At 38.1% G+C, this 19,868-nt stretch overlaps 1 protein-coding gene across 1 annotated transcript; it reads left to right on the top strand.

Annotated features, from left to right (window-relative positions):
• Positions 1-6,462: 6,462 nt before the first annotated feature.
• On the top strand, positions 6,463-19,849 carry LOC116707734 (retinal guanylyl cyclase 2). The gene is given in 18 exon segments (XM_075074304.1): positions 6,463-7,261; positions 8,473-8,774; positions 9,460-9,863; positions 10,015-10,215; positions 10,866-10,968; positions 11,417-11,497; positions 11,688-11,864; positions 12,013-12,169; positions 12,898-13,047; positions 14,205-14,353; positions 14,449-14,612; positions 14,692-14,884; positions 14,985-15,159; positions 15,811-15,909; positions 16,001-16,095; positions 16,185-16,270; positions 17,485-17,580; positions 17,951-19,849. Coding segments are annotated over 17 exon segments (3,339 nt in total). The 5' UTR covers positions 6,463-6,531; the 3' UTR covers positions 17,558-17,580; positions 17,951-19,849.
• Positions 19,850-19,868: the final 19 nt, after the last annotated feature.

Raw genomic sequence — 19,868 nt, 5'->3', positions numbered from 1 at the left:
TGTCTTTTTACTTGTAAAGCTCAGCTCGTAAAACGTCCTGTCTTTGTCCAGGGCTCTTGAGATGTCGCTGCCTTCTTCCGCCCCCTTGTGGAAATGTCTCAGAAAAAAACACGCGTTGCGCAACCAAACGGCAGTTTATTTTATTTTCCCCTCAAGTTAACTTCTCTGATTGAAGTGATAAGAAATAATGTGAACGGAAACAGACTTTATCCGTGGCTGCGCTGCCTTCTCGTTCATTCTAATTCTTAAGCTCACACAAAATCAGCCTATACTTGCTTTGATATGCTCTGTAACTGTTATGACTACTCTGCAGACTACAAAATAATAGTTATGGTTATGGCTACAGCAAACATTACTCATAGTACCCAGTGAACACAATCAGACAACAACTACTAGCGGTCCTGTGTTATCACAGCACACTCTTTAAAAGTAAAAGCCTCAAATTCAGAAATATTCTTGTGTTTATGCATCTTGATAAAAAACAAAAAGTCCAGGGACTCTTTTTATAAAATTTTCTCCAGGGATGGAGGAGATTTTAATGTAGTTTAGTGCATTTCTTTGATCAGAAGTACAGTTCTCACAAATGTTAATTTAATGAAACCACCAGAGGGTTTCTTTAACCCTATTTGTTATATCAAAAGTAATTTTCACAGCATTGCGCAAAAGCAATGCTGTGAACAAATAAGAATTCTAAAGAGTATTCATCAAAAAACTAAATAGGCACCCTTCTGTCAAAATTTAATCGGGGAGTGATTTATGACCCTAATCATTAATTGATTTTAATTTCCGGTCCCCCATCCCCCATCCACCCCTCCCCCACATCCGGTGTCAACCCCCATCCCCCACGCCATCTGTTATGCCAACTGTTATTCCCACACCTTCAGACCTCTATGAGTTTTAAAAATAATACAATTAAGGTATGAAAAACAATAAGTGTTAGATAATCGAGAATAATATACAATATAGTATATTTAAATAGAATGTTGTAGTTACCTCCGGTTTTTCTCACTAAGCCATTTGTGTTTGTGCGTGTGTGTCCGGCTTTAAAACAGAATACGGGACAGGTATCACCTGTCAGGAAGACTCCCATGACCTATGGGTCAACACACATGGCGTGCAAGGAAACTCTATGTCTCTGAAGTCTCCCACGACCTCTGGCGAAGGATCGATAACTGTGATGGTCAGTGCATGATTCCCACACTGCACTGAAGAGAATTTCTCCCTTTCCAATTTCACTATCGGTCGGGAAACACCGTCTTCTGGTTTTCTTTGCAGATCGAGAGTCAGACTCATCTTCTCTTGTATTTCGTTCTAAGGCCAATTCCATATCTTCATTGGCACGAGGAATTGCGAGCCTTAGCACTGCCTAGTCATTATAGGTGAGGCTGCGTGTATTCGTTATCGGTGAAAGCTCCTCATCCTTGTCCAACTGGTACAGGTAAAGCTCTCCGGTCTCATAACGGAAAACATTACCCCATGACCCCCATAGACCATGAGGTTTTAAAGACCGGTCTGCCTTGAGGGATCCAAGTACTGGGCTCTGCACACGACATAAATAAAATGTCGATTTCTTGGGGGCATCCGTTCCAAGCCTCGAGTTGTCATAGATGGATATTGGGGTCTCACATAGAAGAGATGTTCCGCCTGTCGCTATTTCTCTTTTATCCACAGTGTTTGAGGCAAATACATCAGGCGATGAAGGTGAGCTTGCAGGTTTATCCATCACAGGGCCCAAATCCGGTTTCACTGCTATTGGGATCTCATATACAATAGCAGGTTCTTGTTAAGCAAGTATTTATTCGTTAGTGGGGTTAACCTCATCATTTTAGCGAATGTCTTCGGGCTAGGTAACTTCGAATCCGTATCAGATGATGCAGAGGAGGTAGGTCCATTTTTCTCAACAGCAGAATGAACTCGTTTAGTTCTATTCATTTTAACGTTCTTGAACAACTGTTACAACTAGAGTGCTTGATTTTTCCGACATTACTCATAGCAGAAACACTAAAGGCCGAACCCCTTGTCTCTGCTTCTATTGATCAATTCAAACTCCTAAAGGTCAGAAGGTGTAGGAATAACAGATGTCGTAACAGGTGTGTGTGTGTGGGGGGGGGGGGTGTAATTTGACACCGGGTGTGGGGGAGGGGTGGATGGGAGATGGGGGACCGGAAATTAAAATCAATTAATGATTAGGGTCATAAATCACTCCCCGATTAAATTTTGACAGAAGGGTGCCTATTTAGTTTTTTTTCATCCATCCATTCATTGTCTTCTGCTTACTCCAATAGACGGTAAGGTCGGCAGCCAAAGTAGAGAAGGCTTTGACTTCCCTCTCTTCAGCTGCTTGGACCAGCTCTTCCTGAGGAATGCCAAGTCGTTTCCATACCTGCTGAGAAACATACTGTAGCTCCTCTAGCATGTCCTGGATCCCCCTTTAGGTCTCCTCCTGGTGGGGTATTTCCAGAACACCTGAGGATGGCAACTTGGAGGAGGCATCCTTACCAAATGCCTGAGCCACCTCAACTGGCTCCTCTCAATGTGGAGAAGTAGCTGCTCTGCTCTGAGCCCTGCCCAGATCACTCCATCTCTAAAGGAGAGTCTGAAAACCCTGTGGATGAACTCATTTTGACCATTTATATCTGCAGTCTTGTTATTTCGGTCAAAACCCAGAATTGAGTTTTCATAGATAGATAGACAGACGGACGGACAGAGAGACAGACAGACAGACAGATAGATGCAGTAATTTAAGCATGAGGAGGCCCTACCAAGTACTGAAAGGATAGAAATTAAAAATACTTTTTAGAAGCCTCACATTTGTACTTAAAACATCCACTTTTGATTAGTCTAATGTGATATTCTAATTTGCTTACCTGTGAGACATAGTTTGAAAAAAATAAAAGCTTGAAAATTTTTATTGTGTGTAATGAATCTCTATGAAATGACTGCTTCACTTTCTGAGATGACTGGCAAGAAACATTGCACTTTTACTGAATATTCTAATTTTCTATGTGGTAATATACATATGTTAGGTGTACTCACTTCTTCAACATTAGCCACAGATGTTCACAGATGGTCACCTGTGTCACTGTCCGCTAGGTGGCAGTAGATATAAAACTATCATCACTAATGTGTTACTGAATGACAGAGGATTTACAGAGGCCTCAGACTTGGGGGCTTAAGATAAATGTATATTCCATAAAAGCCCATTTCTAGACACAATCTTGCTACCAATTCTGCATTTAAATCAAAATTAAACCAAGTTTAGGAGTAATAATTATTCACCATTGACAGTTGCAAAAAACAAACAATAAAGACTGTTATTATTGTGACAAAATTATTTATCTTTTGTTCAGAATGATTTTATATAGGTAGATAGGATGTTTATTATATTATATTATATTATATTACAAAAAATCAAAGGTGTGTTCTAAGCAAATTGTCTGACAAGCACAACTGTTTGAAAAGTTCAAAAGCACCTAAAAATTTAATATTCCCTGCATCTCTATTTAGCATTCACTAATTTACTCCTTTCTATTTAAACCTTGCTCTGTTTTATCTTTCTGTGGACATGTTAAATAATTCATTTTCTTCCCATTCACCCTTATTTTCCTTTGCTGTTTTTCTTAATAAGATTAAACGATCTGTGATTTTTCTTAGTAAGTATCCATATACAGTTTTATACATTTTAAACTATTATTTTCTTTCAGAGGTTGATCACTTTTAGACATCCTTCTGCATTTGCTCAGGAGCAGCACCGTGTTGTGTTTTGTTCTCTGCTCACGATGTGCGACATTGCGCTGTGTCATCATTTCTATCCTCTATTCCTGGATGCGGGACATGGTTGTCAAGGTGTTACGTTTAAGAGGCTCTTCAGCTTATGAGGGATGTAGGTCATCAAAGGTGGCTTCACTTTGCACCTGAAAGCTTTTATATGACAAATAATATTACATAATATTAATATTTTCTATTTGGAAAATGACAAGGCATTAGTTTAGATAGTCATATCTTTTGGATGTACATAAAGAAGATTTTTAAAATATTTGAATACCTTAGAGACAGGGGTGGGTCAGTCTTTCTTTGTCTCACTCACAGACAGCTGTAACCTGATGTTTGTTGGAATCACCTCTGACTTATCTTCCTGTTTCCTAATGATCATTACCATTTAGAAATGGTAATGATTACTAAATGGTAATGATTTAGTAATCATGATTACTAAATGTCCCCTTTTTGATCCCATTTTTTAACATTCTTTCAACGAGCCTTTGTTTTGTCCTTAATTTGCTTATCGCATGACAAACAACTCCTCACGTTGGGCTGACTGATTTTTAAAAAGGATTGTAAAAATCTGACGCAGGCAAAACACAGCAGGCTCTGGGAATTATGGGGATGGCCCCTTTGTTATCTCTAATTACTCCCTCTCTACCAGGAAGCAAATTCATTTGATGTGTGGGACCTACTGTACTGTGGGCATATTAGGCCAATTAAATCACAGTGCTGCCGGCTTGGTGCACTGTGGCTGACGTTTGTTTCCATGGCGAGAAACATGATCCCTCAAACCTTACACATTACAGTTGTTTATGAAGTAAATTAAGTGCTCTACAAGGCTATTCATACCCCTTGAACTTTGCATTTTTCCATGTTACAACTACAAACATCAACAGAAAAGGTGTGAGCCCACCAAAAACTTGGTCATTCAATCCCACTGGAAAGGCTGGATGATGTTAGGATTGACCAGAGAAAAATCCAAGAGACCCTTAATAATTCTAGAGAGAATGGAAGATGGAATGGAAGATATCTTTTGACAGGACAATTGTGATGCACCCGAAACATTGTGTCTTTATGGAAGACTGGTGAGAAGAAATTTATAAGAAGTTCTATTTGCAAAAGGACATGTTAGATAAACAGCAAATAAATGAAAGCATGTTCTCAGTTTCAGTGAGATGAAATGCTGTGTGTGTATATCATGTGCATAGTAGCATGATGCTCTGAAAAGGTTCCTTCTTCAGGGAGGGTAAAACTAGTATGATGGAGGGATGTATGGAGCTAAATATAGAACAATCCAGGAAAACAAAGTTTATCAAAGATTTGAGTGAGAGGGAAGGTTTAACCTCCAGCAGAATCCATCCTTCCAATATCTAACAAGTTTATTCCTGCAGGGTCATGAAGAGGGCCAGCTCCCACCTCCACCAATCAACAGGTGAGAGGCAGGGTACACACACACACTGGACAACACAGAGACAAATAGGACAAACAAACATGCACACACTCCGACGGACAATTTAGAGAGACCAATTAACCTAAAAGCCATGTTTTTGGAGGAAGCCAAAGTACCCAGAAAGAACCCACGCATGCACAGGGAGAACATGCAAACATCTAACTCGTGAGCTTGAGTCATTCTACAAATTAGAGACAGTAAATTTACAAAGTACAGACATAGTCCAAAAGACAAATCTAAAAATATGTCAGTTATTTTTGGTAAATTTCTTAATAAAAAATCTGAAAAACTATTTGTATTTTCCTTCCATTTCATAACAAACTACTTTAGTCTATCAAATAAAACCATAGTAAAACACATTAACACATTGGTTGTAATGTGAGCAAATGTGAACATTTTATGGGGTGCAAATAATTAGGCATCTGACTTCGATCCTGCATAAAATGTATTCGCCTTGCCTCTCATATTTATAATTGAACAAAAATAAATTTGAGTCTATATGTTTGAAGAAGAAGGCCTCAACGACAAGAGAAAAAAGGCATTTAGACTAGACTAAGGCCTGCTGTCAATCCTCTTACATTGTGCCTCATTGAAAATGGATTAGTGAGTAACACCTGCGTTTGGGCCCCCAGGTCACTTTGGTAGGATTTCACTGAATGGGCCTGACCGACACGAGCCTCCCATGTAGATAATACCATAACACTCAACTTATTTTTGTTTTTTTCGTAATAAGAATCCGAGGCTATCATTTCCCTACTTCTATTTCTTCTTCCATTTTTTTTTTGTGTTTTGTTTTTTACTGCATATGGATTATCTGACACCAAAAGGAAATAAAATACCTGTCAGTTTTGAGACATGTTGTCTGCGGACTCTACTGTTTGTGGAAACGCACATGAGCCTTCAGAGACGCTGAAGGAAGAACGTAAGTAGCTCTCCAGGGTGCTGAAGTTGTCTCCAAACGCCTAGACGAGCCTCCTGAGCTCTACCTGTCACTTGCAGCCCATAATCCTAACGCAATGAGCGGGCTGTGTCTTCACCTCAGCGACACCGGAGTGGATAGGTGAGGATCTGGGATGAAGAGAGACGCTCAGATCCGAGGAGGAACCCGTCAGATTGTTTCATCGGATCCCGGAGATGTTCAGATAGGAAATACATGGTAGGTACACGGGGTGTCACTGAGGTTAAAAGGTTATTTAGAAAGAAAACTATCTGTTTATGATATCTGTTTATGTTTCCATTTGCAGGTATCATGGGTGTGAAAAAAACTTAAGTTAATAGTGAATAAGATTATTCACTACCTTGGACACCCTGGGAGGACAATGCAACATATTCCTCCAAATGGTTGGGAGTCCAACCATCCATGTGTGCCCATAATAAAGAGCAGACAGACTTTACCGACGCTCCCCCTTTGTAACTTCCTGTTATGGGTTCTATTGGGGGTTCTCACCTTCCCCTGCTGCGTTCACTGTCTAATCTTCAAAGTGGGAATTTTGGGGCCTTGGAACTGCGACCCTGTTTACTACAGGGCCCTTCCCACCGCAGCGGCCAGGCTCGCTGTGAGCAGGATCAACGGAGACCCCGGTCTGGATCTAGGTCTAACAATGGACTTTATTGTCCTGCAGGAGCCTTGCGAAACCTCCAAAGCCCTCACGGCTTATATTTACTACGATACTTCAGCAAACGCGTTTGTTGGCCCCACGAACCCGGGATACTGCATCGCTGCGTCCCTGCTGGCCAAGAACTGGGACAAGGCGCTGTTCTCCTTCAGCTGCATCAGCTACGGGCTGGAGCGCACGACTGGATATCCAACTTTTGCACGGACAGTCCCGTTTCCCGTGGACGTGTTGTTCACCGTGTTTAAACACTTCAGGTGGGCCAGCTCCGCGGTGGTCTCCTCTAATGAAGACATTTGGATAGACACCGCTGGGAGAGTGGCTGCTGGCTTAAGGAGTAAGGGGCTTCCCGTGGGTCTGGTTACAGCCATGGGTCTGAACAACACGGAGGTAGAGAGCACGTTGAGAAAGATCCAAAACGCAGGAGAAATAAGGGGTGAGTTTGACTTTAGATAAATAACTCACTGTTTTATTTTAACTTAAAAAATACAGAAGGGGCCTTGCAAAAGTATTTCACATTTTGCCACATTATAAGTACATTTTTTTTATTTGGGAATTTATGTGCTAGAGTAAGGTGCAAACAAAAATAGCTCCTTACTAAATTGAGTTTACAGTTATAGCTGCAAGACTAAAACCCAATCTTCCTATAACAAATTACCTCAAGCTTTGCTAAGTTGGCTGCAGTACAAACATCATCACCTTTCATGCCTTGCAACGTTGGTAATTGGATTTTTGTCTAGACTTTGACTGGGTCACTCTAGCATATGGATATACTATGATCTAAACCATTCAATCCATCAATACATATCATGACCAGTTTCCATATCTCCACATCCACCATAACAGGATGTACTAACACAACGTTTCACTGTGGAGATGGTGTATTCGGAGAAATGTATCTAGGATTTTGCATCTAGACAAAAAAAAGTTTCATTTTGGTCAATTCACAAGAAGACTTTCTCCCACATATTAGCTTTGTTCCCTACAGTCACCTTGTGATCAATTAAGCTGAGATATCAAAAGCTCGACATCATCTTTTATAACCTAGAATTGCTTTTAATTTTCCACAATTTTATTTCTTTTTTTTGTCACTGCTCTTTTTCTTGAGCATTATGCTATGATTATTCACTTAAGATCTCTAACGAATGAAACATTACCATGAAGTTAGTGAAACAAAATATGAAAAAGTTTAAACAGTCACAATACTTTTGCAAAGCACCTCGTAGATTTGTATTGGTCATATTTACAAGATAAGTACACAGTAAGCCTATGATTCCACAAAATGCCAAACCACTTCTTGCACTTTTACTCTAATCTTTACTCTAATCCTGACGGTCAATTACTTTGGTCAAAAAATCATGTTCTTTTTTACCACCATCATTGCCAGTTTGTCTTCTTCACAGATTGTGTTATAGTGAGACTATCACAGCTATTGAAAAAATAAAAAATGGAAGAGTTATGTACAAAAAAGGTTGTCTCAACAATAAGCGTAGTGACTTGTACATCATAAGCAAACAGAGGAATTAGATTACCTCTTCAAGTGATATCATATTTTGAGAGGTTAGACACATCTTGCTGAAATTTCTAAAAATCATACATAAAGCTGCAGAAGTACAAACATAATGATACCACCATTATTTCTTTCAGTCATCATAATGTGCATGCACTCGATCCTGGTTGGGGGAGAGTACCAGGCCACTTTTCTCACAAAGGCACACAAGATGGGCATGACTTCAGGAAAGTACGTGTTTGTGCCCTACGATACTCTCCACTACAGCGTTCCCTACAGCAATGTCTCCCACCTCGCTCTCCAAAACAACAGCCTTCTGAGGAAGGCCTACGACGCTGTCCTCACCATCACTGTGGCCTCTGAGCTGGTGTCCTTCAACGAGGCATTCACTGCAGCCAAGAGGAGCCAGGAGGTGACACTGCCAGTGGAGGCTGAGCAGGTAGAGAATGTTTGAATATCAGATCTGTAGACATGTGCACCTTTTTCTATTGCTTTCAAAAGTCCACACTAGTTTTTCTGTTAGCCTCACAAAGTGCAAGACACACAGCAGATACATGAAAGATTAAATTATAGAGAGGTTAAAAGTAGGGTTAGGTTTAAAACAATAAACGTTGGACAAAAAGCACCATTTAATCCATTATGTGAGAATGTAAACTTAGAAAGATGTGAACATCTGCTTTATTTACACAAGGAATCCCGTGCCTCAAATATGTCCTTCAAGGAAGTGTAACAAGAAGAAACTCAATGAAAGCCATAGATAGTCCTAGTTGAAGTTTGCCAAAAACATGTAGGGAACATAACAAATTTGCAGAACAAAGTGCTCTGGTCAGATGAGACCAAAATGTGATTGTTTGTTCTATATGCATTATGCTTTGAATCATGGAAAGCAAACTCTGTTTGTTTTGTGTTGATCTGTCAGACAAAAGTCCAATAACTGACATCAAATTATATTTGCTAATATACCATAAATGAAAGCATCTATAAAGCATCTAAAAGTCTTCCACATTCTGAATTCTAATCATTCAGAATGTGGTTTTGCCTTTCTGTCTGCAACATGATCTAGCATACATTGCCACCATTGCTTTCTCCTGCACTTGTAGTAAAGTGTGTACTGTACTTTACAGGTTAATCCTCTGTTTGGAACCATCTACAACAGTATATATCTGCTGGCCAGGTCCATTCATAATGCCAGGAAAGCTGGCATGCTTCTGTCAGGCTCAAATCTGGCCTACTTCTCCAAGAACACAAGCTTCAATGGCTTCAACCAGAAGGTGCTGGTGGATACAAGCGGGGAGGTTAAGACCAACTATGTTATTTTGGACTCCGACAGCAGGAGCAGTCAGCTTTACCAGGCCTACATTGTGGACCTAAAGGCAGGAGAGCTTCGTTTTGCAGGAAGGTCTATCCATTTTCCAGGAGGATCCCCTCCAACGGCCGACTCCGGCTGCTGGTTTGATGAAAACGTCATCTGCACCGGAGGTACAAGGCCCTTTTAAGTTGGTGTTTGGTATCCATTCTTACTTTACTTGTCCACTACAGACACTGCCAACCCTGCCAAGTCATGTGCTCTCATTTTTAGGTGTGGAGGTGTCTTACATAATAATAGTATTGGCTGTGATCCTCAGTTTGGCTGTAGGAGGGCTCTTCATAACTCTTTACATCAGGTATGGTCTTCCAAGGTGTTTGCTTACTGATATATAGTAATAGCAACAATTACTTTCACTGAATGGCCTAATTAGAAAAAAATGTTTTCTGTAATCACTTGTCAGGAGGAGACTTCAACAAATCCAGCTGATCAAAGGACCCAATCGCATCCTGCTGACATTAGAAGATCTCACTTTTATTAATCCTCAGCTTAGCAAAAAGGCAAGCTGCAACCAGTCATTACCAAAAATTTCATCTTAACATTGTTTATCTACAAGCTATGTGTACAGCACATTTGCAAAGCTTGCTAATTTGTATAAAGAATAATGTAATAGATCGAAGAACAAAGGAAGGTGTTTTTTAAGATTCCATAGATCAGTTTTAGTTTATTCAGAAAACTGAAATATAGAAACTGGTGGCAGAAACACACTGATAGTGACAGGCAAATGGAAAAATGCAGACTGACACAAAGGTAAAGTATAACACATAAAAATAAAAGACTGTACATTAAGGAAAAATTGACAACATACAAAAACATATTCACAGCTATTAAAAGACCAAACTCAACTTTAAAACAAATCTGAATAGGATAGTTACAAATATATATTTGTAGCTCAAAAAGTAGTCAATTTTCCACGATACGCCTCTTTAAAATTTTCTTTTTTTACTTCCTGTGTCTGACCTTTTCTTCCTTGTGTTGCTGACATCAATTACTAAAGGTTTACACATTCTCTACATCAAAAGTATTAAATGCACAGAACATTATTACTTTATAACTCTGCATGATAAAAATGGTAGTTTTCTGAACTTTTGAAAATCTTTTCTTTACATGGATTAAATCTGTTATGTTTGCTGTCACATAGAAAATTACTTTAGAGGATCTGAGTGAGTCAAGGAGCGTTTTGGATGAGAAGTCTGCAGACCCTTCCCACTCTGTTAACAGCATGCAGACAGCAACGCACGAGAATTCAAACGTCGCTGTGTATGAGGTGGGTCACAATGCTGTTGGACCTGATGATATACAAACAGCAAGGATTTTAGACAGGTTTTAATTGATTGGATAATTAAATTATTTAAATGTCAGAGTTTTAAAAAAAAAATAGATTATTTCTAATGAATGCATTCAAACTACTAAAGAGTTTCAATTTCTAAAGACAGTTTGGGAAATAACAACTGTATGAAACACACAAAAGAGTTTAAGACCAGTTTTAAAATTTCCTTTACAATTTTCAGAATATTATTTTGTTGTCATTTACTTTTATATATATATATATATATATATATATATATATATATATATATATATATATATATATATATATATATATATATATATATATACGTATATTTATATATATATATATATATATATATTTTTTTTTTACTTAAAAGTAGAATTTAGCATCCCTAAAGTAAAACATCTGTTTCATGTTGTAGGGTGACTGGGTTTGGCTCAAGAAATTTGAAGAGGGCCAATTTAAGGAGATTAAACAAAGCACAACAAAGATTTTCACAAAGGTAGGGTAGCACATTGACACTCATTGCAGATGAATCAATGGTTTAACATGCTAACAGCTTCCGTGAGTATTATAAGCTTGTTTTCGTAGATTAACAATAAACAGAACAGTGATCATTAAGGGACTTTGATGAATTTAGATCAGTTCTAATTGAAGGTGGCATTATTACATGTTCCTTCTGTGTTCTGCAGATGAAGGACTTGAGAAATGAGAATGTGAATCCCTTCCTTGGCTTCTTCCTGGACTGCTTCATGTTTGCTGTGGTGACAGAGCACTGCTCTCGGGGCAGTCTCCAGGACCTGCTAAGGAACGAAGATGTAAAATTAGACTGGATGTTTAAGTCATCACTTTTACTTGATCTTATCAAGGTAAACACTACTGTTTTATTCTTCCATGGGGGCATCTGAGCTTTCATTTTTGGGATTTTTAGAAAAGTCACATCAACTTCTTAAATCTCCATTTTGTGTGCGGTTTGTTTACATATAAACAACAATGTTGAACATGTTGTGTTTCCAGGGTATGAAATATCTCCACCACAGGGAGTTCCCCCACGGCAGACTTAAATCTCGAAACTGTGTGGTGGACGGGCGATTTGTTCTGAAGATTACAGACTATGGCTTCAATGAGCTGCTGGAGTCTCAGAAAGCTTCCTTTGAAGAACCGCCACCGGAGGGTAGCCTGTCTTTTGTTTTAGAAAATATACAGAGGTGGGAAGAGTAGAAAAATTACCTACTTAAGTTACTATACAATGAATGTTAATATAGTAACATTTTACTTCAGTTCAGGAGCAAATAACTGTGAGAAAAGTGACAAATAATCTAGTGAAATAAACTCAGAGTAAAAATTACTATTTTTTCAACAGAAATAATTAAAAACTAAAAGACTAAACAATAATGTATGAAAGTAGAAGACCTGATTACCCAAACTGTGTAATTACAGTTCAATTAAAGCTAGTATTATAACTGTTCCTCTTATATAAATCAATTTCCAGAATATTTTTCCAATGTGTTGGATGTTTCAGAACAGACAAGACACTTTCCTCTTTTCACTGTGAGTCTGACATGTTATAACTTGTGCCATAAGGCTTTTTCTATCAGAACAAAACATGTCTTTGATTAACTGTGTTTTATGTGTTTTACATACTGTTACTGTTACATATTTCTGTATCCACTGCAGAATATATTTATTCACTATTTACACATCAAATAGATGCATGTTATAAAACCTTTATCTTCATTTTTAGGGTCTTTGGTCTAAATACATACTCAATTACAGTAGCTTTAATCTCAGACAGTGAGAAAATAATATGTATGTTTCTTTTTATTTGGTGTATGTAAATATCTGGTTTTAACTATAACTGCAATGACATATGAGTGCTTCTCTCTATTTCTCTTTTCTCAGAGCTATTCTGGACAGCCCCTGAGTTCCTGAGGGACCTTACAAATTTCCATAAAGGAACTTATAAAGGAGATGTTTATAGTTTTTCTATAATTCTTCAGGAGGTGGTAGTGAGAGGGCCACCATACTGCATGCTAGATTTACCCCCTGAAGGTTTGTCCAAAGAGGATCCGCCTGCCCCATTACTGAACTACATATATTTATCGCATGTAATTGTTACGTGCATCGGTTTGGTTATGTTGTTGTTCTGCGCATCTTAACTGAATACAAGATTTGAAAAACTAATTTCAACTGTAGTTGGGTCTGTTTGCCCAACAAATTTTATCTTCGCATTAGTTACGCCCAACTATTTAGCTTTTTTTTAACAAAAAATAAATAAATAAATAATTTGTTTTGTCAAAAGACAAATTGCTTGTCTTTTGAGAAGAAGGCTGGAAATATAAAAAAAGCTGCCTGACTATACATGAAGCAAGATCTCAAATTTAAGCATAACAGTTTTTGACTGGATGTTAGATATAATTTACCAACTAGAACCGAAGCTGGACATTTAGCATCATACCATTTGTAATTTTCCTTAAAATATGATTGTTTTTAGCAAATATTAGTTACAAAACTACACCAATAACAAATGTGGAACTGTCCCCTGCAAAATTACTTGTACCCTGGTCTAGACCTTGGAAAAATATAATTTTTTTTGTTCCAGATATATTTTCACACTGATAAATTTAGAAAAATTGCACACATTATGTTTAAATTTATGAACTCATCTGTATCCATGAACGCCTAACCATTCCCTATGAAATACATGAAGAATTTTAATTAAATGTTTTGCTTTTTAAAAATGTATCAATGTTTGTGAACTTTTGCTTAGTAATTTCACATAGGACTTCATTTATATAAACTTTTTTAAAAGGGGAAACACACAAGAGCATGCCATTCAAAATAGGGAGATGTGTGTTGATCTATAAATGACAGGAAAATTGCTACAAGTAAATAGCTACCCCCGCCCCTAAATTTGCTTATATTTACACTCAGAGCGTAAACTTAAATCGTTTAAGGTAAAAGATTGAGACTTTGACTGACTGACAGAAACCAGCTGGTGTTTTTACTATAACTTTCCTAAATTAAAACAATGTTTGCATTTTGTTGCATCATATTTTCTGCTGTTTTCAAATTGGTTTGATTGGCTGTCAAGTCGCAGCACTGTGATTATTGTTTTCACATTTTTCTTTCAAACTATCACTTAGTAGAATATTGCCTCTGTTCAAAATTCAACAAATGTGTCCCATTTCCTTATTTGTTGTGCCCAGAAATCATCCGTAAAGTTAAAAAACCTCCACCAATGTGCCGTCCCACAGTCGCACCGGATCAGGCTCCACTTGAATGTATTCAGCTAATGAAGCAGTGCTGGAGCGAACAGCCTGACCGCAGACCAACTTTTGACGAGATCTTTGACAGGGTGAATTTTTGCATACCATCTTTTGCTCCAATAAGCTCATCTCTCAACCTCATCAAAACCCATTAAATACATTTGATTTTTTTTATGTTAAACAGTTCAAGATCATTAACAAAGGCAAGAAGACCAATATCATTGACTCCATGCTGAGAATGCTGGAGCAGTACAGCTCTAATCTGGAGGATCTCATCAGAGAGAGAACAGAGGAGCTGGAGGTGGAAAAGCAGAGAACGGAGAAGCTGCTTTCTGAGATGCTTCCACCGTGAGTTAGCAGAGCGACACACTCATACTGTAAGTGTTCGCTACCTTCCTTTAAATGTGTCTCTATGTCTTCTGTCCAGTTCTGTTGCTGAGGCTCTTAAAACGGGCGTCTCAGTGGAGCCAGAGTACTTTGACGAGGTGACAATCTACTTCAGTGACATTGTGGGCTTCACCACCATCTCTTCGCTCAGTGACCCCATTGAAGTGGTTGACCTTCTGAATGACCTCTACACGCTGTTTGATGCTGTACTCAGCAACCATGATGTTTACAAGGTCAGAGAATTATGTTGAGTCCATTAGCTTTGTTTGCCTAAAGTTCACATGGAATGACACTTGCACCCTGCAAACTTAACCAATATGTGAATTTGATCAGGTGGAGACCATTGGGGATGCTTACATGGTAGCATCGGGTCTGCCTAAGAGGAATGGCAACAAGCATGCCGCAGAGATAGCCAACATGTCTCTGAACATCCTCAGCTCAGTGGGCACATTCCACATGCGACACATGCCAGACGTGCCCGTCAGGATACGAATAGGAATTCACTCAGGTAGGCTTAAAGAAAGCAACACCGACTAATGACCCTGTAAACATGACGTGATCTTTATTTTCCATTGGGAAACTGAACTTTGAGTCCTAGAAAGTACACATTAAAAACAAATACATTTCTCAACAGGATTTGTATACAGGCATTAGATTAATTCAAAAGATTAAGGGTACTTATCAAAAATTAGCATTTCAGAATTTCAGCATGACTTGTGTGTATTTTTGTTTTGCTGAATTCATCATAACACTGAAAGATGTTTGGTTTTCACTTGATTAAGAAGTACTCAAGTTTGTACCAGTTTTTGTTTTCTAATAACAGTGACCATCAGACATTTATATGAAATCATCATGTGCACTAATTTCATGTTAATTTTGGACTTTTACTGAACAATTTTAAAAGCTTTTATGTTGGAATAATTATCCAACAAGTTTAAAAATAAATGTAGAAATTTAAACTTGTTGCTGTGCTCTACTCCACACAGTGCCAGACTGTATTTACTGTATGGTGGAGTGCATGCATTTTCTGTAAACAGGGCCAGGGTTCATTTTAACTGTACTGTATATGAGTAATTTAAGTGTTTTTTTCTACATCCTCCCTTCTCTCTTCTGGTTTACTTTAGCTTAATATGTTGTCCATTTGTTCTTTTTGCTCAAGGGCCCTGTGTTGCTGGGGTTGTAGGACTGACCATGCCTCGGTACTGCCTTTTTGGAGACACCGTCAACACTGCCTCTCGTATGGAATCCACTGGGCTGCGTCAGTATCCCGTACACATTTACGCAACATTGTGCTGCTCCGTCATATGTCCCATTTACCTCAGTCTTTTAATGTCTTCTTCCCGTCTCAGCTTATAGAATCCATGTAAATTGTAGCACTGTGAAGATCCTCCGTTCTCTTAATGATGGATATAAAATAGAAGTTAGAGGCAAGACAGAACTGAAGGTAACAAACGTGGAAAATGTCACAGAATAATTATTTCTATTGCTTTTACAATGACCTGATCAGAGTAACTGTTTGCTCCTTACTTGCAGGGTAAAGGTATAGAGGAGACATACTGGCTTGTCGGGAAAACCAACTTTGCAAAACCTTTGCCAAAACCACCAGAAATAAGACCAGGGTAAGAGTTCTTATCTTATAGCACTGTTTTGCATTGCTTTATCAAAATGACAAACGTGTAACATGAGCAAAATTGCCAGCAACATCTCAATGTAAACTTGCGCACTTTGTCATGTTACAACCCAAAACTGCAAAACCTTTTATTGGGATGTTATGTGTTGCACTGCAATAAAGAGAAACTAAGATTGTGAACTGGAAAGAAAATGAAAACTGGTTTAAAAACAATCTCTTTTTAGACAAATATTAGGAAAAGAAAATGGGGTACGTTTGTATTCAGCTCCACAGAATCAATGATTTATAGAACCAGTTTTTGCTACAATTACAGTTGCCTTTTGCAGTATGTTTCCCTCAGCTTTGCACATAGGTAGTAAAATATTTACCCATTCTTCTTTGCAGAATATTTCAACTCAGTTTGATTAGTTTGAGAACATCAGTTCTCCAAGTAATCGAAGACTAGTCAAAAGATTCTCAATTGGTTTACGGTCCAGGCTTTGACTGGGCCATTCAAACATGTAAATACACTTTTATCTGAATGATTCCATTGTTCATGTGGTTATGTTTTCGGGTTAATTTCCCTGCTTAACCCGAAAGACGGATCTTCACCTCAATATCAAGTATTTTGCAAGATTGCTCCAGGATTTTTCTTCTGAACAAAAGCATCCCCACAGCATGATTCTGGTACTCCTATGCTCTAACATAGGAATGATATGTTGGGGTGATGTGCAGTAATAGTTTTGCACAATAAATAATGTTAAAATTACAGCCCAAAAATGTAATTGTTCTTTCATGTTTGCTGTGTCTGCCATGTAGCTTATGGCATAAATGTAAACAAGACTTCTTACAGCTTCCTTCAAATGTGTTTTTTTTCTTGTCACTCTCCTTTAAAACCCAGATTTGTGACGTTATGACTTAAAAAGCAGTTATCCTGTCTCTAGATTCTTCCCCCTGAGCTTTGGATCTGCAACTCCTTTAGAGTTACCAATGACTTTTTCTTCTCTGATTAATAGCCCCAATGACATTGGATGACTGTATTATTTTACCTCTAAATTATGATTGCATTACATAATATCAAATGGTCTGAAGAAGCTGTTTATGGTTGTAATGTGGCATGTTGTGAACAAAATATTTAGGGGTATTGGTGAGTTTACAAGGCACTGTATTTTCATAACTGTCTCCATTAAACCTTGTACTGGTCCAAACTGCTGTTGTCAACAGGGAAGACAATCATGGGCTGAAACCTGAGGAAATAGCTGCGTACAGGAGAAAGAAAGCCGAGAAAAAGGCTTGACCGTCTCAGGTCAAATGCAGGAGGTATAGATCAGCATGCTGCCTGGTGTTGTGCTGTGGTTGTTTTACTGTTGCTTTAATATGATTGCATCCTCTGAGTCTCCACACCCACAACTTTCTGTTATTGATTTCCGAATCTTGTTGATTGATAATCTCATTAATCTCTTGATCTTATCACCTTCCTCCTCTTCTCCTTGAGTGGATTGGGGAAAGCCCTGCTTGTTTACTGCATTCATTCTCTTTTGTGTTGGCTGACAGATTTTCCCTTCATTTTTTTCATTTATTGTGTTTGTAATAGTACTTTATATGTGTCTTTTTTTCCCACCAATTTGTTTCCTAAAATAAGTTGGATTGTACCACAGAGGCTTCAACTCTACATTTTCTGTTAAACTAGGGACAACTGGCAAGAGATGGTGACAGAAGAGATCAAGACTCATTTCCGCAAGGCCAACAGGCAGGTGGACAAAAAAATCTGAATCAATGAGAGGAAGAGGAGCAAATAAATCAAAGGACCTACAGAGGAGCATAGGAACGAGGCATCTAGATGAAGAAAGAGAAGAAAAGCTGGGACGGGCAAGCACAGGCTGAAAGCAGCACCCAGCCTCTCAATGTGGCTTAATGCAGACTTGTTTAAGAGGATTGTTCATCGACTGGCTAATCTCCCTTCAGCCAGCACAGCAGAACATGACGGTGCTAATGTAATGAGAATGGTCACATCACCTGGCTGCCTACTTGCTGCCAACAAGTACTCACTCTTTAATGAAGGTTGAACTCGTTCAATCCTCTCTGAAATCACTGGCCACTGCGTGGTCCTCTACTTCAGGGCAACCGGAGGTTCATCCATCCAAAGACTGAACGCCCCAAATGCCTATTTCAAACTGAAATGTTTCAGTGAAAGCTGTTTTTAGTCAAGCTACAGAGGTGAGCCTGTTATGTAGCGGTTTATATTATGTGTTGTTAGCCATCCAAAGCTGGAAGGCGACAGCTGCTATTGTGTAAAATCAAGTATTTAGAAAAAAAATTCTCCTTGCTTTTTTTTTTCTTTGCAATGGAGTGGACCAAGATTGATTTTGCACCCTCCAACAAGCTTTTTACACTAATAACACTTATTATAGATTACAGTTAAGAAATGAGGTCAGCTTGTGGAAGGCACTGAAAGAAAAAGAAAATAAAAAATATTTTTTCATAAAATAGTGTTTACTGTGAAATCTTGAGGTCCCTTAATAAGACAAATGCTTTGCAAAGCTCAGCAATGCTCTCCCAGAGAAAGCTGGTATTGTAAGGCTTGGTGTCTGCACTTTAACTGTTGACCTAATTGTTTAAGTGTTATGTGATTCTGTAATGACAAGGAAGTAACTTTTTAGTTTTTTTTCTTAAACTGTTGATAGATATTGTCAGTGGTCCAAAGGAGTTTATTCTCAGATAAATCTCCCAAAATTACTTTGCTCAGTTAATTGATTTTTTTTTTTTAAACCAAATCAGTAACACTGATTGGTGAGTTGCTTCTCCTCAGAATAGTGGCCTGAGCAAGAGCCTTTACGCCACTAAAGCAAGGTTAGAAAAATCCTCCTCATTCTTCTCGAGGAGCAAATGTGAAAATTTGCCGAAGTTAATAATCCTTTGAAAATTCTGCCCATAGTTGCAGTGAACTGGTTGCTTCAGTATAAAATCACTCCCCCTGCTGTTCACTTTTATTAAGAGTAACATTCCTCTTCAATTTGTATCAGTCGTTTTTACATGCATTTGGAAAATGACTAATTTAAAATGTTTTGAAACAATGGTTTGGATTTAAAGTTTCAGTAAGTTTCTCCCTTATGTCAGGAAAACAAACAAATACAATTCAGTTAAATGTGTCATGTTTTCATAAGAGATTAGATGGATGTTATCAGTGTCTTTTTTTTTTGTCAATGTTCTTCTATCTTCTTTTGTTGATAAAAAAAAATCATTTTTAAGTAAAAACAAAAATTAGTGATGAAAGAAGCAATTTGCAAAAAAGGGAGAACATTCTTAAATATGTTGATTTGTCTAAGCCCTAACCTTGCAGCAGATGTTATCGTTAATAAGTCTTCAACAGTAACTTTTAAAAAGATTTTTTTTTTTTTTCAAACCCCAACAATCCTTGTAGGCTGATGAGCTTCATGTGCTTTATTTAAAAAGATGACAGCAAAGTCTGTGATAAATGTGTATAGTGTGTAATTATCTGAATGTTGTATGCCTGATATATTATAACTGCAATACAAAGAAAAGTCTACATGTAAATAATTACCATGCAAATAAACCATTGATTTGTATCGCTTTGTCCACATAAATGG

Source organism: Xiphophorus hellerii, chromosome 18 (genome assembly GCF_003331165.1).
Source record: "Xiphophorus hellerii strain 12219 chromosome 18, Xiphophorus_hellerii-4.1, whole genome shotgun sequence".
In the NCBI taxonomy this organism is placed as follows: domain Eukaryota; kingdom Metazoa; phylum Chordata; class Actinopteri; order Cyprinodontiformes; family Poeciliidae; genus Xiphophorus; species Xiphophorus hellerii.
This window is presented reverse-complemented; position numbering and strand designations above follow the sequence as displayed.